This window comes from Macaca fascicularis, chromosome 13 (assembly GCF_037993035.2).
Source record: "Macaca fascicularis isolate 582-1 chromosome 13, T2T-MFA8v1.1".
Taxonomy (NCBI): domain Eukaryota; kingdom Metazoa; phylum Chordata; class Mammalia; order Primates; family Cercopithecidae; genus Macaca; species Macaca fascicularis.
The window spans coordinates 106,920,082-106,943,951 of NC_088387.1; the positions used below are offsets into that span (position 1 = coordinate 106,920,082).

At 39.9% G+C, this 23,870-nt stretch overlaps 1 protein-coding gene across 3 annotated transcripts in view; it reads left to right on the forward strand.

Moving 5' to 3' along the window:
* The window catches only part of NBAS (NBAS subunit of NRZ tethering complex), a 390,542-nt gene that overhangs the window by 270,558 nt on the left and 96,114 nt on the right, over window positions 1-23,870 (forward strand). For all 3 annotated transcript variants that reach the window (XM_005576512.5, XM_074012306.1, XM_074012305.1), the window contains 4 exons: window positions 876-1,105; window positions 6,171-6,281; window positions 16,241-16,491; window positions 17,533-17,867. In XM_005576512.5, the coding sequence (XP_005576569.3) occupies window positions 876-1,105; window positions 6,171-6,281; window positions 16,241-16,491; window positions 17,533-17,867 (927 nt within the window). The remainder of the gene's footprint in view (window positions 1-875; window positions 1,106-6,170; window positions 6,282-16,240; window positions 16,492-17,532; window positions 17,868-23,870) is intronic.

The following is a 23,870-nucleotide window of genomic DNA, read 5'->3' on the forward strand; positions in this document are numbered from 1 at the left end:
TGCTTATATTAAATATGTGGCATGTCTTCCCAGGAATTTGGATTGATCGAGTTAGTGCTGTTCAAGTATTAAGCTCCCTGTTAAGTAATTCCAAAATCATGGCTCAGCTCTGTAACTTCATTAACACCCAGACCAACTTTAATACAAATAAATGTGGCCAGTTAATCACTTACTCTCCTTTCCTGTCAGCTGTTGGATTCTAGGTTGTGTTCTATTTGAATGAATTTCTTGTTATTAGAGAAGCTGCTAGGAATCATAGAATAATATCCCATTGAGCCCCAAATTAGAAGAGTAAAAATTGGTTGGAAGCCTTTTTTTATGCAACTTGCACTGTTTATGATTTCAGGAACAGGGTGGAGGTTTTTTCCCGAACTTATCCCTGGAGAAAATACTTTTCTCCTCAGCGGTCTAGCCATTTATAGTGAGGTTATTGAACTGCAACTTTGTTATTGAGAACACTTACTGTAGTCTATAGCAAATTTATCCAGAGGCAATGGCAATGAAAATTACTTCCAGAGTGAGTTACTGTGAGTGATCAGATGGTTGGGAGACAAATCTGATGGAGGTTTATAGTAGTTGAAAGAGCAAGAATATATTGTTTTTTAAGTATTTGGAGGTTTTAAGATTGAAGAACAGAGCAAGAGTTCAATAAGCTGTTTTTAGGCCTAGTTCTGTTCCTGTCTTTGTGGTCTGCTACGTGGGTAAAGTGCCACTTCTGCAAACTGACTTTTCAGGGCCGTTGTGAGCCTTATGAAATGGCAACAGTGTACGGAGCCAAACAGTTCCTTGCAGACATGGCCTTCTTCCTTTTGTTACTCACTTGCTCATGTTCGTATGACGTTTGTCAAATGTCTTCTTTTCCATGTCTTTCCTAGGCTGATCCCAAAGAACTAATCAAGATGGTCACCAGGCATGTGACTCGACATGGGCATGAAGCCTGGCCTGAAGACCTTGTTTCACTGACCAAGCAGTTACACTACTACAATGAACGCCTCCTGGATTTCACTCAGGCGCAGATCCTTCAGGGCCTTCGGAAGGGTGTGGACGTGCAGCGGTTTACTGCAGATGACCAGTATAAAAGGGAGACTATCCTTGGTCTGGCAGAGTAAGTGACACGCTTTGTCTCATAAGAGGATGGATTTAAACTGCAAAAGAACAAGTTCAGCTACCAGGACTATTAATTTCAGTCCTCTGAAGTTTTACATTCATGGTTGCTATGAATAGGGCTTTCCCCAACTTCTTCTAGTCTTATGTGGGCTGTGTGCCTTCTCCAAACCGATCAGTAAATGCAGACAGCATTCCCAGCTAAAAAAGTTTCCCAGATGTTTAAATTATTAGTTAAAATAATGATTTTTGGCTGGGTGTGGTGGCTCATGCCTGTAATCCCAGTACTTTGGGAGGCTGAGGTGGCCCAAGATCTCAAGATCCCTTGAGGCCAGGAGTTTGAGACCAGCCTGGCCAACATGGCAAAACCCTATCTCTACTAAAAATACAAAAATTAGCCAGGCATGGTAGCATATGCCTGTAATCCCAGCAATTTGGGAGGATGAGGCATGAGAATCACTTGAACCCAGAAGGTGGAGGCTGCAGTGAGCCGAGATCATGCCACTGCACTCCACTCCAGCTTGGGCAACAGAACGAGACTCTATCTCAAAAATACCAAATAATGATTTTTTAAGCTTATTTTTTTAAGTTTCTATTTTTTAAAAAAAATTCCTATAGTTTTGATAACCCAGTTCTAAAATTATGACCATGTTAGAGGTAATAACGTGGTTGGGGCGAAAAATGGGAAGCTCAGGGTGGAAATTTAAAAATAAGATTGTCCTCTGTGTCTGGCTAGAAATCTCACTTTTCAAAGCACATGGCACTTTAATTTCCTCTTCAGTATGGTCAACTAGATACAATTGACTTGTTGTTCAGGGTAACTTTATCTGTCCTGGTCTTCTACAGAAAGAGAAGCCAGCTGTTTTCCCTTTAGTCCCTTCCCCCTGTCAAGAGAAGAGCAGGCCTGTTGTGAGATGATCCCTCAGTTCAAGGCCCAAGCGGAGACCTTGCTTTCCCAATGTGGAATTCCCTTTGATTTTAGTGCTGGTGTTTGCTTTTTGTTTTAGTTGTTCAGGTCAAATGAGAAGTACTTACATGTTAGAAGTTGGGAAAGTGTGTTCACCCACAACAGTTATTAAGTAGAGATGTTTTGTTTTTAAAACCATAATTTATTGAGTGCTTATCATGGGCAAGGCACTATGCAAAGTGCTCTATAAACTTTGTATAAATGTCTTTTAATCCTCAAGGATAACCCTATGAGAGAAAATGTTGTTATCCCTAGTTTATAGTTGAGAAAAATGGTGCTTAGGGATATCAAGTAACTGGCTGAGTTTCCATAGATGGTGAGAATCACAGCTATGATTTTAACCTGGATCCATCGCAAAGCCTCACATCTTCACCACAGCACCGTATGCCTCCCCTACTACCCATTGCATTCTCAAGGAAGCAGTGGATGTGATTCAGTCTCTAGGCTTCCAGCCTTTGAAACTAAGGTTAAATTGTACCTACATTTAATGATTATTTTTCTCTCCTGACAACTTACTTTAAAATAGCAAAAATAATCTTGATTGTGGTAGTGGAGGATGTTATTTTTTATCATTATCATTTAAATCCTTGAGAAGGTGGCAAACTCATCTTGGTTCTCTGTAATACTTTTATATTAGCCTGGACTTCTTTCTTATTAGAAGACACCCAAAATTCTCTTTAGAATAAGGCATGGCATAGAGAGATCAAAAGAAAAATAGCAGGAACAACCTATAGCTGGTCTCAATTAAGAAGAGAAATATGGAATTGTTTTTCTCTTCTCCTCTGTCCTTCCGGAGGTTCATAATTTCATAACGTCATTTTGTGTCCAAATTGAAAGTGACCTGAGAGTCCAACCTTCTGACTTTTAAGAAAAGGAATCAGAACTAGAGAGCTTTAAAGAGTTGCTCAAGGTCACACAGCCAGGAGTTGAGCTTGGGTTACTTAAGTCCAGTATGCTTTTGCTGGACATTTGGTAATCCTTGGTGCCATGTTCGTGGTTTCTTAGAAGATGATTATCATGCAGAATAAAAACTTATAAGGCAAGGCATGCCTTATATCATCAGTTACATTTTGCTAGAGTTTTTGGCCTTTATTTTCTTTGTTAAGCATGCAGCTAGCATATGCTATTTGAACTATGTCCTAGAGAACAAATATATGCTTTTGATAAATATATAATAGAATCTTCTGTATAATCTGTTACTTAGAAAAATATACAGCAGTGTTTGAATGGCTTCTTTAAGATGTCTCAGAGTTTCCACCAGCTTGCTGCTTTCTTCTTCTGCTATGGAGTTGGGATGTCAATGTCTCCCACACAAGAATTCTTGAAGGATTCACATCCTTCCGTTTGCAGCATCACCTTCACTTGTACACAGTGTGACCATTCTTCCTTGTCTTTCTCACTGCATGTCCCTTTTCTTTTCTCTTCTCTTCTCTTTTTTTTCTTTTCCTTTCTTTTTTTTTTTTTTTTTTTTTTGAGACGGAGTCTTGCTGTGGCACCAGGCTGTAGGGCTATGGCAGGATCTTAGCTCACCACAACCTCTGCCTCCTGGGTTAAAGTGATTATCCTGCCTCAGCCTCTCGAGTAGCTGGGACTACAGGTGTGTGCCACCATGCCCGGCTAATTTTTTGTATTTTTAGTAGAGACACAGTTTCACTGTGTTCGCCAGGATGGTCTTAATCTCCTGACCTCGTGATCCACCCACCTCGGCCTCTCAAAGTGCTGGGGTTACAGGTGTGAGTCACTGCACCCAGCTGCATGTCCATTTTCAGGCCATTAGTTTTCTGTAAGTGCATTGTACCTGTCCTTTACTATCTGTATGTCTTAGGGAATACATTCTCAGGGGTCAGGCAGGTAACTGTGAAGAGGGTATAACACAGTTTGGGTCCTTCCCACCTTTACCAAGAGATAAAGATATCAGCCCTTATTGAAAATGTCTTGTGCCTGGCAATGTGCCATACCCCCATAATAGAAAGGATGAATTAGTAATCGTCCCCTGTTCTCAAGGAATTCTCATTCCATGATGTGGAGGTAGGTAGTCAAATAAATACTTCAAGAAACAATTTCTAGGCTGGGTGTGGTGGCTCACACCTATAATCCCAGCACTTTGGGAGGCCAAGGTGAGAGGAATGCTTGAGACCAGGAGTTCAAGACCATCCCTGGCAACATAGCAAGGCCTTGTCTCTACCAAAGAAACAAAAACAAAAACAAACCAACAAAAAACTAGGTGTGGTCGTATGTTCCTGTAGTGCCAGCTACTCTGGAGGCTGAGGTGGGCGGGTGGGTGGATGGCTTGATCCTGGGAGGTCAAGGCTACAGTGAGCGTTGATTGTAGTGCTGCACTCCAGCCTGGAAGGCAGAGAAAGACCCTGTCTGCACCAAAAAAAAGAAAAAAAAAGAATTTCCAATTGACAATGACCTCATCCATGGGTTGACAAAGTTAATCCCAGCCTTCGTCTCTTTTATAGCTCATGAACAAAGAATGATTTTAGCATTTTTTTTAAGGTTTCATAGTAACAAAAACAAAAACAAAAGCCATAAAAAGAAGACTATGCCAGAGAGACTGGCAGTAAAGCCTGAAATATTGACTATATTACCTTTCCCAGAAAACGTTTGCCAGCCCCTGGCTATGCAAGCATATAAATGCCATGGTTTCCTTAGCTTGGGGAAATACAGTCTTAGCAGACTGACTTCATAGTAACAGGTTTCTTTTCTGCCTCTGAGTTTTCACCCACACCATTCTTCCAACTAAAAATTCCATCCTACGTTTCTCTACTGGAAAATAGGAGTCAGTCTTGCGGTAGTCTTTCTAAAATGGCCTTAATGTGAGTGCTCAGGACTGCTCTCTTGGAATTATTTATAGGCCTAGAGATTCTCAAATCTGGTGATGTCATTCCCTGGTTTAAACTTTCCACGGACTCTTCATTGCCTGGAGAATGAGACGCAGGTCCCCTAGCAGGCCTGAGGACCCAGTACGTTCCTCGCTTTGACCCTCGCTTTCTCTCTCATCTCTGAGAAGCCCTCATTCTCTCAGAAGGCTCTTCTCCCTCCCACCCTCGGCTGGGTGTGGGTATAATTATCCTCCTAGTTGCAGTTCACATTGGTCAGTTTCCGTTCTTGTGGAACTTCATGGTCTTCTCTTTTAGCTCTACCACCGCTATGTTTAATTGCTGGTTCACATCTCCTGTCTTCCACTAGGCTGTGGATTCCTCAAGAAAGATGCTTGTTTGTTTTTATTTCCTAAGGAGCTAGCACAATACCTGGCACAGGGTAGAAAACATAGAAGTTTGTTAAGTGACTCATTGCGCTTTCTCAAATCTCTACCCCTAGACCGGGGATGCACTATGTTTTGATTGTAGGCTCCGGAGTCTAGTTCGTATCTTTTCAACCACAGCACTGTGACGTTCTGACTGGACAGGTCTTGGCTGTGGGGGCTGCCTATGCAGAATGCTTGGGATGCCTACGCCGGGTGCTCAGGATGCCATGTGGGGCTGCCCATGCGCGGTACTCGGGCTGCCTCCGTGGAGTGCTCAGAATGCCCGTGCGGGGCTGCCTACAGGGGGTGCTCCGGATGTTTATGTGGGGATACCTACCTGGGGATTCCTGGGATGTCTATGTGGGATGTCTGCGGGGTGCTCGGGATGCCTCCACAGGACTGCCTACACATGGTGCTTGGGGTGCCTACAGGGGGATGCCCACGTGGGTGCTCGGGATCCCTACTGGGGGATGCCTGTGTGGGACTATCGACGTAGAATGCTCAGCAGCACCCATGAGATGCCAGTAGTGCATCTGCCCCTTGCCCCACTTTTTATGCTCAAAATGTTTCCAGACATTGTCAAATGTCCCCTGGGGAACAACATCATGCACAGTTGAGAACTACTGGTCTAGACAAGTCCTTAGTAAATTGTAATGTACCACAGTGAAAAAGAGCATGACAATTCCTTGGAAGTACTTTTCCTGGACCACTGTGAACTGTATTATTAAGGACCATACTGCTTGCACCCCTCTCACTGGAGAGCACTCCTAATGAGCATTTTCGTTGCTGATTGAAGTCATGTGTTTCTCCTCTCTCCCTTCCTGGGCCTGATGGACGTTTCTGCAGAACCCTAGAGGAAAGCGTCTACAGCATTGCTGTGTCTCTGGCACAACGTTACAGTGTCTCCCGCTGGGAAGTTTTTATGACCCATTTGGAGTTCCTCTTCACGGACAGTGGGTAAGCACACAGTTCATATATACGTTTATTTCCATGTCTGTCTTTAGAGTCTATTTTTGAAGAATCTTGAAGAAGTTGTAAAGTACAATTTTAGTTTTCCTTTCATCTACAGTGGACTAGTGTCTTGGTAAGTTCTTTCCTTTGATATATCTTTACCATTCATGGATGTATTCATTCAAATGTTTTTACTGAAAATTTTTTGTGTACTGGACTAAGTATTAGTCACTAGGGTTACAAGGATGAGCAAAAGCAGGCATCCTAGCTGTCTTGGAACTTATAGCCTACAGTGGGAGACAGATGATAATTGAATAATGACATAAGCAAACGTGAAATTAAAACTCTGAAAAGTACTGTATAATAGAGCTCAATTAGAGGGTTTGGCATAGTTAGCAGAGGCTTTTCCCAGGAAGTAACACTTAAGCAGGACTTAAATATTGGCTTGGAGTTAACTACACAAGTAGAAGGGAACCACTTTCTAGGTAGACAATACAGTAAGTTCAAAGGCCCTTTGATTAGGAAGAGATGGACAGTGTTGGTGAGGTGCAAGGATTCGTGTGGAACATGGTGTGAGATGAGACTGGGACAAGGCATAGGAGCCAAGCTGTACGGCAAGATCATGGAGGCCCTAGCAAGGGCTTTTGACTTCTTCCTGAGAATAATAAATAGAAGGTTAGGATAATAGAAGGTTAGTTAAGGATTCTGGTGAACAAGGACGTAATATGACCAGATTTTGCATTTCGATAAGATCACTTTGGCTACTGTGTTGAAAGATTTTAGGAAAGTTAGAGTGGACATATGTGACCAGTTAGGGAGCTATTGTGGTAACAGACGGCATGACAAGTGACCATTGCTTGGAGTAGGGATTTGAGGTACAGAAAAGGAGGCCAGAATGGGTTTTACAGATACTTACAAGGTGAAATAGATAGTACTTAATATATTGGTTAATAAGGATAAACTAGATATGAGGGTGAGTAAAAGGGGAGGTGTCGCGATGCACCCCTAGGTTCTTACTTGTTCACCTGCTAGATGGTGGCATTACTCAGTGAGATAGGAAGCACCCAGTGAGGTAAGGCATTTTGAGGGGAGTGTGAGGAAAAGGCAAGAGAGGTCGGCACCGTGGCTCACGCCTGTAATCCTAACACTGTGGGAGGCCACAACAGGTAGATCACTTAAGGTCAGGAGTTTGAGACCAGCCTGGCCAACATGGAGAAACCCTGTCTCTACTAAAAATACAAAAATTAGCTGGGCATGGTGGCAGGCTCCTCTTTAATCCCAGCTACTTGGGAGGTTGAGGCAAGAGAATAGCTTGAACCCGGGAGATGGAGGTTGCAGTGAGCAGAGATCATGCCGTTGCACTCCAGCCTAGGCAACAGAGAATAAGACTCTGTCTCCAAGAAAAAAAAAAAAAGGAAAGAACAAATAGACAAGGGAATGAGGAAATTAAACACACTGAAACAGTTAAGAGAAAAGGCCAAGTCAGCAGTTGGATCTTACAGATCTGGGGTTCAAATGGAGCTAGAAATACTAACTGGGGAGTCATAAGCACATAGATGAGAAATAAGTGAGGTTGTGGATGTGCTTGGGGAGGGAACAGAGAGTGAGGAAAGGAGAAAGCTTGCGGCAGTGCTTGAACTCTTCCACATATAAAATGGTAAAGGAAGAGCTGCTAAAAAAAGGGTCAGAAAGAGAGCAGCAGGAGAGGTAGATAAGAGGGAAAACAGGAATCTTATTTTAGGGAAGCCATGGGAAGAAAGAGTTTAAAGAAGGGGAGTGAGTATTGAGTGGGGTGAAATCCTGCTGAATGGCCAAGAAATGCTATTTTTAGCACCTTTAATTTTTATTAAACACTTAGAAATTTTAACATTTCCTTTTTAAGTATTAAATTGCTACATGGGAGATAATGTTATCTATGATAAATATTGCATGGATGTCATCATTTTTGAGGCACAGTAATATGTTCAAATAAATATTTCTTATGATTGGCATTTAAAAATATCCTGGCATTTTATTAAATATCTTTTTTCTTTCATTGAATGTTATGTAAAAGGGTGTTGTATCTGTACAAACAGGATGCTTCCTTGGTCTCTGAATATGTTATAAATTATCAGGCAATCGAGTGATGTGCAAGACTGTTCCTGGCATATCATTATACCTGATAGCACTGTGATTATGCAGATGCACAGCAATTACAAAAGCAGGAAATCATTACCTCCTGGCATCATCACTTGTGAGTGGCAAAGCACTTAATATTGATTTAGTAATTGGTGTTAGGTGCTGCCTATTCTTTACTTAAAAGGCAGCTGTTTGCCTTACTATTTAATCTAGCTTGGTAACATAGAAATCAGCCTTGTTAATACAATAGAAATCGCCCAACATTTATTTATTGAGTGAGTGCCACTGGGAAGTTACAAGAGAAATAATGTTGTTTGTTTTAGGGTTTTGTTTTACTGTTCCTTTAAAAAGTAATTTTTTCCCCTGTAAATTTCTTTTTCTCATAATTGTGAGAAAGGTTTCGGAGGTTATCACCTGCATCAGCACATTTGCGGATAAGTGTACACAGAGAGGGCTGGGTGAAATACCATTATATAGCAGATGAATCGTAAGCCTTAAAATCAAAATAGCTAGATCAAACAAATCCTATTGGTGTCACTTCTAGGTGTGTGTCCATGGGCAAGATAATTCCCTTCTCTGAAGCTCATTTTCCTCCACTTTAAGCAAGGAGTAATACAAATTAAATTATTTTATGGCAAAATATCTAACCTGTAGTACCTAACACATGATCACAACTTCATTAATGGAAGGTTTTCCTGGAATTTCACTCTTGTCAGAGGTAATTCTCATAAACACATATGTTTTTGAGTTGCTGGACTCTTTTCTTCCCCATTTCCTGCTGTTTTGTTTTGTTTTGTTTTAATGTCCTGCTAGTTTTAAATAGCAGTGATGGCTTTGGGTAGCCATGAATGCCTAGAATCACTTCCAACTAGCAGACACTGGCTCTCAGCCTCTTGGTTCCACTGGGGCATGTTGAGCCCCCCAGACTCAAGGCTGCTTTGTCACTCATTACAGACTTAGTAGCCATCTTCAGCTCTGGGCTATTCTAGACATGTTGGTGGATTTTTATAGACAATAGTAACTACCAGAGTACCTGTGGCCTATTGATGACAGCATGGGTTTTGTAGTCAGATCAAGTTTCCAGATCCAAGTCTACTGCCCATAGCCACCAACCATGTAGCCTAGACCATGTTTCTTAATCCTCTTGAGTCACTATTTTCTAGGTTACAAGGATCATTATCCTCACCTTAGAGGGTTGTGAAGATTAGAGAAAATCTGTGGAAAGTGTATAACCGAGTAGCTCTTTTAAATTTGTATTAGTCCATTCTCACACTGCTATGAAGAAATACCTGAGATTGGGTAATTTATAAAGAAAAGAGGTTTCATTGACTCAGTTCCACACGGCTGGGAAGGCCTCAGAAAACTTTCACCAATCATGGTGAAAGACGAAGGGGCAGGGAGGCAGGAAGAAGTGCCAAGCAAATGGAGAAAAGCCCCTTATACAACCATCAGATCTCATGAGAACTCACTCACTGTCATGAGAACAGCATGGGGGTAACCATCCTCATGATTCAGTTACCTCTCACCGCTTTCCTCCCACAACATGTGGGGATTATGGGAACTATAATTCAAGATGAGATTTGGGTGGGGACACAACCAAACTATATCAAGGCTATTCTGTTTTTTTTGTGCTATTCTTGTTAATTCTGCCGATTTGATTAGTACCTTTCAGTTTTGGACGCAGGGTCATTTTGAAATGCAGAGGCTGCTTCTGGCTGATGTAATAGTACTGCATTTATTCATCAAATGTTGTTATTATTACTTAGTATCTTTGTATTCCAAGCATAATGTTAAGTGCTGAACAAGACAGGCACATCCTTGCCCTAATGGAGCTTATATTCTAACAGGGAACCCTCCCCCATCACCCTGACCCCCACAAAAGCTGCTGAAAAGCAAGTTACATGTTGTAGTAAGTACCATAAAGGAAATGCACACGAAGTAGGCCTTCCAAGGGGAAGGCCTCTCTTGGATGTGAAGAGGAAGGAGCTGACTACTGAAGAGGAATGGAGAAAAGGGCATTCCAGACCGTGAGAAAAGAAGGCCTGGACAGTTCTTGTGTTTTTGAGTAACTAAAGAAAGACCATTGTGGCTGGGATAGAGTAAGCAAAGGAGAACTAAACTGAGGACAGAACATGTCTTTATACTGCCAGACTTGGTAACACCTTCCATCTTTTCCCTTCTTATTTAGACAGCAGATTTCAAGGCCAAACATCCTATGCTTTGGTTTCACTCTAATATCTACTTTTTGGTCACTCAAGTGGTTATACAAGTGATTTATCTTGGTTGCCAGAGATCATAATACTATTTTCTTCAATGTTGGTTAGTTTACTATTGTTTCCTTCAGACACATGGGAGGGGTCCCAGGTCATCGGGACTCTGAATGTGCTGTGCTATTTACCAGAGCTGATTTCATATTCTCTAGTAGGATTATTTTGGTCCCAGATGCAAGAATGGGTAAGAACAAGGTCTGTCTGAGTAGAGATGAGTAAACTATAATGCATCCGCCTTACCTTTTTCTGAATTGAAACAGAAGATAGAATTTCTGCCTGAAGGTTACTATTGTTCAGGTGGGTTTGTGTCCAGGTTGCTACCCTGTAAAGAATTCTAAATTCTGGCCTTTATGTCCCATGGCGCCCGGTCCCATCAACCCCCAAGGGCTGAGGAGTGCAGGCACCGCTTGGGACTGGTGGGCAGCTCTACCTGCAGCCCTGGTGCAAGATCCACTAGGTGAAGGCACCTGGGCTCCTGAGTCTGGTGGGGACTTGGGCAACTTTTATGTCTAGCTAAGGGATCATAAACGCATCAATCAGCACTCTGCGTCTAGCTCAGGGATTGTAAATACACCAATCAGTACTCTGTATCCAGCTAACCTAGTGGGGACTTAGAGAACTTTTATGTCTAGCTCTCTGTGTCTAGCTAAAGGATTGTAAACGCACCAGTCAGCACCCTGGGTCTATCTAGCTCAGGGTTTGTAAATGCACCAGTCAGTACTCTGTATCTAGCTAACCTAGTGGGGACTTGGAGAACTTTTATGTCTAGCTAGAGGATTGTAAATGCACCAATCAGCACTCGGTCAAAACGAACCAATCAGTTCTCTGTAAAATGGACCAATCAGCCCTCTGTAAAATGGACCAATCAGCAGGATGTGGGTGGGGCCAGATAAGGGAATAAAAGCAGGCTGCCCCAGCCGGTTGGCGACTATCCTTTGGGGTCCCCTTCCGTAGTGTGGATGCTTTGTTTATTCGCTCTTTGCGATAACTGTTGCTGCTGCTCAGTCTTTGGGTCCACGCTGCCTTTATGAGCTGTAACACTCACCCGGAAGGTCTGCAGGTTCACTTCTGTCAGCGAGACCCGAACCCACCAGAAGGAAGAAGCTCCAGACACATCTAAACGTCTGAAGGAACAAACTCCGGACACGCCATCTTTAAGAACTGTAACACTCACGGCAAGGGTCCGTGGTTTCATTCTTGAAGTCAACGAGACCAGGAACCCACCAATTACAGACACAGTGTGAAGTATATATATAGACAAGTTAGAATTGACATTTTATGAGAAATTAAAAGGCTTTAGGGATACCAGGTTGTCCTTACAGAAGAGACAAAGCCTATTCGTATGACCTTCAACATTCTCACTCTGTTGCTGTCATAAAACATTTCATAAAAGAACTACTGAATATCAGCATGATGAGAAATAGACTCTAAGATACTCTTTATTGATTCTCTCATCGACTCCCTGGGTGTTTTTGAAAAGTTAGTTAAATTCCATTCTTCAGTTTGCAGACACTTGGCCAAAATGTTGGCAAAACTAAAAAATGCCATGATTATCTTTTTTTTTTTTTTTGTTTTTTTTTTTTGAGACGGAGTCTCGCTCTGTCGCCCAGGCTGGAGTGCAGTGGCCGGATCTCAGCTCACTGCAAGCTCCGCCTCCCGGGTTCACGCCATTCTCCTGCCTCAGCCTCCCGAGTAGCTGGGACTATTTGACCACGTTTTCTTTGAGTAATCACATATTCAGCTGTCAGGCAGCATTATGGATCAAGTGGTACATCAAGATCATCCTGAGGCATTTGTGTGCTGAGTTTTTGGATTGACTTCCTCAGGCAGGAGCAGTTGTGATTTGGAGGGCAGAATGTCTTGTTGCTCGGTAGTGAGTGGTGAGGCCACTGTTCACCAGCAGTGATGGTTATTCACGTGGATTCATAGATCTTCATGCTTTTAGGGTTAGTCTTTGGGGAAAATGCTTACAAGCCACTGCAGCTGAACTGTGCCCAACATAAAATTTCAGCGTGAAAATATCAGCTTCATTGCTTTATTGAGTAGAAGCAGAAAGCCGGACTTGAAAGACCCAACTCAGAATCAGTCTCCATCTCTTACTAGTTGTGTGATTTTTGTCTGAGCCTCAGCTTCCTTCAGAGAATGGGAATATTTAGACCTTTTGCAGAGGGTTATTATGAGTGTTAATGAGGTAAGAGAAACAAGAGTGCTGGTAGGTTATCTGTACATTTTCACTTCCAGCCTTTCCTCATCCTCTTTATTCTGTCTTCGTCCTTTCCCAGCAGCCTTCTCCCTTCTCCCATTCACCTTCTTCCTTCTTGCCTCCTCCTTCCTCTTTCCTTCTAAGTACTCCCTTCAGTGAGCTAATGAATTTTTGTAATCACTCAGTCTCAGCTGAGTAAAGAAAAATGTGTTTAAATAAATTTGTTTTTCTTATACAAATAAAAGTCCTTTCAATACATGATGTTCTTGAATCACATTTTTGGGTGACTGACATCTGGAAGCCATTACAGAACACCTTATTCATGAGATTAGTACTAATAATTTATTTCTGTGCATTGAGTACAACTAATGCTGGCTGCTTCTGTTAATCGCTGAAAGTTAAATATGCACTATGTATATAAGCTGCTTTATAACTAAAACTTGGTTCAGGAAAAATCACTTAAGCAGGTTTGAAGGGTAATCATTAATTTGATTAGTGAAAAGACCACAATGGTTTCTTGGTATTTCTTTCTACTCTTTTAAATATGGGTTCTTTGGAATTTTTTTCTAAACAAAGATTTCAAAGAAAGATTTCCCTTTTCTGGTTCCAAAGGGAAGATAACAGCTTCTTTCAATGGAAATGATTAAAATGAGTTATTGATTACTGGCATCTATAAAAGATCTTAGCACCTTGTAATTTACTGAAAAGGGACGTTTGGGTATTTATCATGTGTCAGTAAAGGTATTCCAGTATCTGTCTTGACAAGATAATTAGGTAAAATTGCACAGCAGGCAAACTAAATTGTAGGCACAGAAGAATAAGTGAGTGGGCAAGAGGGAAAGTAATGTGGATGGAGAGAGACTATATTCATAATCAAGTCAAACACAGATGAACTAAAGCTGTTATGATATAGTCATTGTCCATTTTGTAGATGAGTCTGTCTTGAATACTTGGTTTATCCAGATGTTATGAATGAAGTATGACAGGAGAACTCTTTTCGGTTATTGCTGCTGGGAGAGAGAACTCATGTCTGTGTTGCAGAAAGAATCCTGGTTTTGAAGCGGTTGTTGACATGGGTGCTTGACCTTGATGGTTGCTTTATGATGTCCTGAGCAGTTGTGTATTTTGAATCCAGACAGATCTGGACTCTTTGTCTTAGACAAGTCATATAACCTCTCTAAATGACAATTTCTCATCTGTAAGTTGATAATTACCCAACTTTAACTTAGCAAGAAAGTCATCGGCATGATAAATATAAATTTGTTTTCTCTCCTCCGTTTGGCATGTTGTTCTGCCTGCAAATCTTTGTCAATAAGATTCCTTTTATTGCGACTACACAGTTTCTTATTCACTTCCTTACTACATTGTTTTCAGACTTCATTTGGAAATTATGAAGGAACATCAGAAATTCTGTGATTCACTGTCCCATACTACTGTGTGTACACTATCTTTCAGAGATGATGGTATTCTTTGAATAGTGATAGTATCAAGAATATTTTCGACCACCCAGCTATTTATATTCACTGTTCCGTGTACAGGCCCTTTTGCTTTCTTGATACTTCTGTTCACGTTATTTCTGCTTAATTTCTTTCTACAATGCCAAATTCAAGTGCTTCTTTCAGTAAGCCTTCCATTATCATTGATTTCTACATTCTCTGCAGTCACAGCTTTTAGTGATCCTACTCTTAATTGGACTATAATTGTGTGCCCTTTGTCAGGTGATACTGTTGTTTTGCATCATTATTTAACTGTAAGTATTTATAACTCAACTGGATTTTCAAACTTGGATGGGAGCTCTATGCTGTAAGTCTTTATGTCCTCCCCAGTTCTGAGCACAGTGCCTTCTACTTAGAGGACACCAAAGTTTTTGCTCATGCACTCATCTATTTAGCATTCACAAGACATATTGAATGTTTCCCTTGTGCCACACACTGGTTCTTAGTATTGAGAAACTAGAGATTCAGATGATGTAATAAGGTCTATGCCATCAAGCAGCACAGTCTAGTAAGGGAGATAGACAAGGTAATAAGTAGTTAAAATACATTATGAGTAACAGAATAGAAGGATATTCAGCACGTGCCGATAGCTCAGAGGAGGCAGTGAGAGAAATTTTTATAGACTGGGGACATATTTATAGATAGAGATATTCTTGTAAATGTTTGCACTGTGTCTGAATGGAAAAATAAGGTTTTTCTTGAAGCAAAAGTAAAAAGACCAGTTTTTAAAAATTACTTGATGCTTTGACTTTATAGATTACCCTTTTTATCCCAAGTGTTGTCACATTCTCCTGAAAGTTTTAAAACATGATTTATACTAACTTTATCTCTATAAACCAAAAACATGTCTTTTGGCACTTTCAATAAACAAATTGTCATATTTCAGAGGAGCTGCTTTAGAACTTTTTGAAGCCTAACTTTGTTGCTGCCCAAGGTCTCACTTACTGCCCCCAGATGCTTCCGTTGCTGCTTCCAAGAACCCTAGAACCTGGACACTTCTGTGAGTGCAGGGCTGCCTGAAGGACTCTTACAATTAGAGAGTGTGAAACTCATCACGTAAGGGGCATTGAGATTATACTAGACCAGAGGTTCTGTCCAGATTCTGTCCAGGGAGAAGTGCAAGACCAAAATTAACCCCCTCCTTTCCCCTTCTAAAAGTACAAACCAATCAACCAAGCAAAAATACCTTAATTTTTCTTTTCCCAAGAGTTTAACTTTAAACGACTTTTTAAAATTAGATTACAAAGACATCTAAGTTAGGATGAAAGTATTAAGATATGTGTTTTATTTAAGTAGCATTACTGCACATAACCCAAGTGAAAGTTTAATTATCCCTTTTTTTCTATTTTTTCTTTTATCTGAACACAGCATAAAATTTGGGTTTATTGAATATTCATTCAAGACTCTTGCATGTAAATCTTAAGCCTAAAAGTTTAGGGTTTTTTCTGTATCATTTCCTAAATTCCTGAAATAATAAGCCTGTTTCTGTTTCTGTGAAGAAGCATAGATTTTAAACCCTTTTAATGACGTGAATACGTGATTAAGAGTGGACGCTGACAGATGTTAGTTTATTTCCTAGCTGGGAAACATCAGACAACTTTCCCAACTTCTGGAACTTGAAGGAAAGCCTACTTCACAGGGTTGCTGTAGACCCCTGTGAGACAACATGACGAGTGTGTAGTCAGTTAAATGTTAGTAGGCATCTGACACATTTGTTTCCCTTTATTCAGGCTGATTGGGTTCTGGTGATGGTTCACTGTCTTTGAGTAGGCAGGAAGAAGGGAGCCGTAAGAAGTAGTGTTTCTTCCTTGGTTAAAAAAAAATCACTTTAATAAAGGAACAAAATCTTAACACAGTTCCTTTGGCTCTTAATTTCAGTTTGTCCACACTAGAAATTGAAAATAGAGCCCAAGACCTTCATCTCTTTGAGACTTTGAAGACTGATCCGGAAGCCTTTCACCAGCACATGGTCAAGTATATTTACCCCACTATTGGTGGCTTTGATCACGAAAGGCTGCTGTATTATTTCACTCTTCTGGAAAACTGTGGCTGTGCAGATTTGGGGAACTATGCCATTAAACCAGAAACCCACATTCGGCTGCTGAAGAAGTTTAAGGTTGTTGCATCAGGTAAGATGATTGTTTCCCTGCTTGAATTCATTCTTTTAAATTAAATCTGGGGATTAATTTTCTGTACACAATCCTGTTCATGCATTATGGTTGGCAGAGCTCTGAAACCACAGAATTTTGAAGCTAATTGACTTTAGTTATTATATTTCCAACTCTTTCACTTATGATTGAGGGAATTAAATACCAGAAAAAGTAAGAAACCTATTGGAAGTCGCACAGTGACTTATGGTAGACCTGGTACTAAAATCCAAAGTTTTGGACTTCTGCTCCAGGATTTTTCACTACTCCCATTGGTTATATTTTATGTATATAAAAGGCAAGGCCAAGACACTTTATAATAGGCAGTTCAGCAGAATTTCATTCCACTGGAGCCTATATGATTAAAATATGCATAGAACACTTAAAATAAGAGCCTTCGAATTTTTGTGAAATTGTGGAAATCTTTAGAATGGTCTTTATGCTCATAACTAAGAAATTAAACCCCTTAAAACCTCTTAAATTTTTATAATTTATAATTTGCAAGGCACATTCAAATCTATGTTTGTTTGATATTCATAATAATCGGGAGAGTTCCCTTCAGTTTATCAGTTGTTTTCTGAATAATCAAATGAGACACTGGCCTAGACACAGAGGATAAGGGAATAAGAGTCAATCCTTGCCTTCAAATAACTAGTGAAATGCCAGATAAATAACAAAGGAATGTAATGCAGTTTGGTGAATGCACTGATAGAAGAAAACATAGGTGCTGCAGGGGATTCCAAAGGCATGGAGATATTGTCATCTGTAGTGTATAAACAAGGAAATGGAGGCACACAGAAGATGAATGGCCAATCTGGGGGATCGCACAGCCGAATAAGTTTCGGGCTGTGACTGGAACTCAGATCTCCTGATCTTTCTAATAGAAAACCTCAACTAGCTACTATAGCTAAGTTGATAAATCTTTGCATTCAGACATACAGAGGGCTATGTGTGTGTGTTTGAAAGTGCCTATATATTTACATTGGAGTGAACCGCTTACCTACTTTCTTTTTTTTCTGGTAGGTCTTAATTACAAAAAGCTGACAGATGAAAACATGAGTCCTCTTGAAGCATTGGAGCCGGTTCTTTCAAGTCAAAATATTTTATCTATTTCCAAACTTGTTCCCAAAATCCCTGAAAAGGATGGACGGATGCTTTCCCCAAGCTCTCTGTACACCATCTGGTTACAGAAGTTGTTCTGGACTGGAGATCCTCATCTCATTAAACAAGTCCCAGGCTCTTCACCAGAGTGGCTTCATGCCTATGATGTCTGCATGAAGTACTTTGATCGTCTTCACCCAGGTGACCTCATCACTGTGGTAGATGCAGTTACGTTTTCTCCAAAAGCTGTGACCAAGGTAAACAAAAAGATACTTGAAAGTGGTTTGAGCGCATTAGAAAAAATGAAAATTGCTCCTACATTCTGTAGATTTTATTTTTATTTCCTTTCTTGAAATGGAAAATAATTACATGTTGGCTTTTTAAAAAGTTTTTATTTGCTATGAAGGAGGCATTTTAATTGGGAAGTTGTTTTTCTCTATTACAGATATAAAAATATGCTAAAATAGAGGTGACTCTTCTCATTTACATGTATACTTAGTACATGTTACAGTTCTCATGTCACTTTATAGTAAATATGCCATTCTGTTCTTTCCAGTTGACAAATGTAAAGGAGCTCCAGTGCCCAGCCCAGATTACCTGCATTGGAAACCAGGCTAACAACTTAGCTTGGGTTAACCTGAGTCTTTAAAAAAGTTATTGGCTGGGTGTAGTGGCTCAAGCCTGTAATCCCAGCACTTTGGGAGGCTGAGGCGAGCGGATTACTTGAGGTCAGGAGTTTGAGACCAGCTTGGCCAACATGGCGAAACCCCGTCTCTACTGAAAAAAAACAAAAACAAAAACAAAAAACAAAAAACACCAAAAAAAAGAAAAATTACCTGGGCATGGTGGTATGCAGCTGTAGTCCCAGCTACTCAGGAGGCTGAGGCAGGAGAATCTCATGAACCCAGGAAACGGAGGTTGCAGTGAGCTGAGATCATGCCACTACACTCCAGCCTGGGCGACAGAGCAAGACTCGGTCTCGAAAAAATAAAAACATAAAAAATTAAAAATATAAAAGTTATTATTCATATCATGCAGTTTGTAACTTGGTGATAGGATTATCAAAGGAAGTGCATATTGCATTTTCTGATGTCTCCCCCATGCTCAGTTTGGTGCCCTTTGACTGGATCTTAATACCTGCACTCAATCCCTCAGCAATGTGTAGCCTCACTCAGAATAGATAATATGGGTTTCCCTCCTCCCCTTTCCCGTCTCCACACCCAGACACTGCTGCTAAACAAATGGACATTTTTCACTACTTGAACTCTGGGCATATCTCTCTCCTGGAAAATCTTAGCCTTTGGACTCAACTGCTGAAGTCTGTCACCTTTGGAGCTCCTATTTGATTTTCTCTCTTGCCGTCTTTGCTGTTGCCTTCTCCTTCCCTGCAAGTCACCACGTCTGCCCAGTACCCTATCCCAAAGATTATTATTTTAATTAGTATTATCCTGGAAATAGACTGTAAAGGCCAAGAATTGCAAATCATTCACTTGGAGGTTGGCACAGGCAGAGGTTCCAACTTCTGTGAAGAATGCTAGTTTTAACCAAATGACTAGATTAATAGTTGTGGATAACCAAGTACTTCTTTATTTTCTTATTATTGCAACCCTAGTAATGTATCTTGGTTTTAAATTTCACAACCACTGCTATGAAAAGGAGATAATCGTTTTTGTTGGTTTTGAAGAGAAAAATAAGGATGATTTTAAAAGACAAGAGCGTCATGTATTTGAAAAGAATGTGTTTAGAGACATATAAACCTGGCTTTGAACTCTGAACCCATCACTTATCAGCTGTGTGGTTTAGCTTCAGGAATCTCTCTTAGACTTCTGCTTCCTTGAGACAGAGGTTGTGGCTGAGTAATCTGTGAGGGAGATAATGTTATTACCTCAATTTTATAGATGAGCAAACTGAGGCTTACCAAAGTTAAGTTGGTAATAGAGAAGTCAATTTGAACTCATGGAGATTTATCCCATGGCCTTTTCTCTTAACCACTGAACTCTGTTATCTCTAAGATGTCATAGAACAAGCAACTAGAGTCAGGGGACCTGGAACCATTCCAGAAACTGTGGGAGAGCAGTGGAACCAGAGAGCCCTGAGCATTTTTAGCCCAGTAGGAGCAGCATGTCCTGGGATGTGTCCAGAGCAGAGCTGAATAAAAATGAGAAAGTCCAGGCAGGAACCTGGTTATATATGGGAAGGAACCGAGCCAAGTTGGGAGTTTAAGATCCAAGGAACCAGCTCAGATTTGAGACTTGTGAACTAGCCTTCCGGGCTAACAGGCCAGCAGGTCATCCAGGAAGGTGGAGGTGCCTTTGCTCCCAGGTGGTTTTCCACCCCACCCTCAGGCTGGAGGTTGTTTTAAATATTTTATGTGAGGGCAGGAAGGGAAGCCAGCAGGGTCAGCTGGGACTGTATGCTAATTGTGAGCGTGCAGGTGGAGAGGACACAGAGTTTTAGACTTGGCAACAGCAATCTTTTATGTATGATTACATGTAAGAGTAGGATATAAAGTCTACTTGCATTTTAGCTGTTATTTACGATGCTTTAAGTTAGGTGATTTTGAATTATTCACATTGTCATCGCTTTAGTTTCTTAACCTTATACTTCTTTCAAGATGTCCGCCAACCCCTGAAAATGTGTGGCACAGTTGTTGGTGCACATATGTGTATTTTGTTGGGTTAGAGGTGCACCTGACCCAGTAAAGATTCAATCTGTTAATTACTGTGTTGTTTTCTCTTAGCTCAGATGGTATAATCCAAGCATAGATATTTGTTTATTGTAAACTGTTCTCAGGAGGCGATTTTCTGCTGATTAAAGTAAATTATAGAGAGGTGAGACAGATACATTTAAAATTAACTTTATATCTTTAACCACAACATTTTTTCTCATTTTATTAATTGGCAAGTTTTTAATTTTTTGTTCAGAGAGGAAAAGTATAAAGTTGGAAAAAATGCGTGTTTGAAAGTACATAATGCTGCCCTATTTAGATAGAAAGAGAGAGAGTATAAAAATCAAAATGAAACACAACCTGCAGATGTCAGAGAACACATTTGGAAGAGGAAATGCAGCTGGATTTGCCCAAATTTTCAAAACACCAGATGTTCCCAACAGCTTGTACATGATGTTAAAAATGTAAAATAAGTGTGTACTATTCATACATAGTGTGCAGTTTTCAAATGTGTACCCACATTTAATTTAGAAAGAAATTTTTGGAAAGAACTGGTAAGCTAATTCTCAAGTGCATAACAAAAACAATAAGCAATTGTTCAGATATTAGAATTCAGAAAGGAATATTCCCAAGGCCTGAATTGAGTGCCCAATCCACTGGTTAAACATACCAGAGAAGGCTCTTTGCTTTCATGGTAACAGCCATTCCGTTGCCATTTACATTTGCAGAATTCCTAGAATCTCTGGGAAAGATATTCACAAATAGTATTATGTCATATAGTCAGTGAATTTGTGTGCCATTTGAGATGATTAATATGTAGAAGGAAAAAGGATGCAAATGTTTAAAGTGCATTTGTACCAAATCTAAATTGCTTTTTTTTTTTTTTAGTTGAATCAGATTAGAGTTGCTCCTCTATTGCTTGTCAATTCAGCTGTTACAAGCATTTTTGTAGAAGGAACAGGGAACAAGTGAATGGGTTAGAAATCCAGGAAAATGGTTGTAAAAGAGGCTGAAAGGCAGGTCAGAACTTGATTTGCTTGGTATTAGGTGGTTAGCAATGGGGAGCATATGTGTAATCTTAGCCTTTGTGTTTTATACTTTCCACTTGCTTTCAATAGCTAGTACTGCTACATCCATAGATAAATGCGTGGAAAATACTTCTCTCTCTTATGAAATGCTGTCAAGAAGTTTGCCAGGATCCTTCTTTAAAAACTCCCAGGTAATCATACAATTTAAAAAGTCCTTCTGGTACCTTGACTGGTGTTTCTCAACCTGGAATTTAATATGTATTTTCCCACTCCCTTTTCCCCCACCTTGCACGTGCTACCTTTCCAACTCATACCGTTCGTGATTCCTTGCCATTGTAAACCTCTGCTTCTAATGGGAAACAAGTTGTCTCCTTTGGATTGGAGCAGAAACATTGTTGAGAACCTCTTATCTAGTCTATTTTTTAACCTTCAAACTCATTTCTACTGATAATTAAACCAGTATCCCTGCTTACTTGCTTTATTTATTTAATTAAAGGTATCTTTTGCCTAATTTTAATCTCCACTGTTTGGTTCTGCCTCCTGGAGTTATGGAAACAGCATAAGAGCATCTTTGTTTACTGTTCAGATTCTCGAAATAAGCTATCGTTTCCTTCCTTATCCTATTATTCAGCCTGTTGGCCTGAACATCTGGTAGAATAAATTAATCTTAAAAAGTACAACTTGACCTAAATATGAAATTTATTGTAAAAGTTTAAGTCTTGATCAAAAGGTTGCATTGTAGCTGTAACTTCAGGGTCTCTGCATTGCCAATACTATCTTTTAACTAAGGTTGGCAGTACATCTTTCACCATGAGTAATCAGTGTCTGAAACTTACAGAAAAATGTTTATTTAATGTATATTGTGACTTTCTGATGCCATATGTCAGATTCAGAGTGAATCATGAAGTATTTAGGCATTTGCTATGTGCTATATACAGTATTAGTTTCCATGGGAGACATTAAGCTATAAAAGACATGTTTATAAGAAACGTGAAATGAAGGTTTTTAAAAGTTATATAGTAAAACAATTTTTAAGTTATGTTAATTGAGAAGTACCTTGCCCATGAAATTGGAAATTTTTGAGGACAGGGATGGTGCCTTTTATCTCTTATTTCCTATGACCTAGCACAGTATAAAATAGGTACTTTATACTTAAGTGGTTGATTAAATAATTATCATAGATTGGTCATTCTCAAAACTTTGATCTCAGGATGCTTTAGTATTCTTAAGAATTAGTGAGGATTCTAAAGAGTTTTTGTTTATGGCGGTTGTATCTAATAATATTTATCATATTAGAAGTTAAAGACAGGCTGGGCACCGTGGCTCATACCTGTAATCCCAGCTTTGGGAGGCCATTTTGGGAGGCCAAGGTGGGTGGATCTCAAGGCAAGAGATCGGGACCATCCTGGCTAACATGGTGAAACTCTGTCTCTACTAAAAATACAAAAATTAGCTGGGTGTGGTGGCACATGCCTGTAATCCCAGCTACTCGAGAGGCTGAGGCAGGAAAATCGCTTGAACTAGGGAGTCGGAGGTTGCACTGAGTTGAGATAGCGCGACTGCACTCCATCCTGGTGGCAGAGAGAGACTGTCTCAAAAAAAAAAAAAAAAAATGAAGAAGTAGAAGAAGTTAAAAACAAAATTTTAAACTTATTTATTTAAAAATACCAATAATAGAGCCATTATAGGTTGACATGAATAGCATATTTAATGAAAAACAACTCTATCTCCAAGACAGAAAATAATGAAAAAACAGCACTGTGTTACATTTTCTTGTCTAGCTTAATAGAACACAGCTGGATTCTCATGTTAGTTTCTGCATTCAGTCTGTTGTTGTTTAGGTTGAAAGAAAACCCAGCCTTACACAGATAAGAGGTTGAAAAAGGGAGAGGTATTTTAATAGCCTATAATTTGGAGTATTCTTCTTTGATACTACACTGAAACTCAACATGTGATAAAGTCTTAAAGACTAGTTGCAGTGTGACATATGAAGCCATATTATTGAACTTTTTGTACCCTGTCGCATTAAAACTGTTGGTCTAGGTTGCACTTGAATGGATTCATTTCCCAGGTATGATCTTGTAATATAATTGCATGAAGGCATTTAGAAGTTTCAGTTCACTGAGTTATATAGATCATCCAGATGTTGATAGATTGCATCAGAGAATATGAAAAAAACTCATTCATTAATATGAGCTCTTATCTCAGCCAGTAAGTCTGTCAGTATTGGGAAGCTGTCAGCTTTACAGTGGTAGATCCAAGTTTTCCAAAATTTGAATTTTTGCTTGAAAGTTCCAATTTTATCATGACAACAAATTCTGTGTTGTTTTTCTTGAAGTCACTGTCTCACTTTGCTCACTTGGAAGAAAATGTAAGCAAAAGTAGCCTTGCATGCAAAAAGCAGCAACTTCAGTTCACAATTCAAATAGGCAACGCTGTCTCAAAAATAAATAAATAAATAAATAAAATAAAAAAATTTTTAAAGTCTCCAATCAGGATGTTAACTGCGGCATATGTCTACCATGGAGGAAAGACAATGTTTCCGTCCATCCATACTGCCTCCT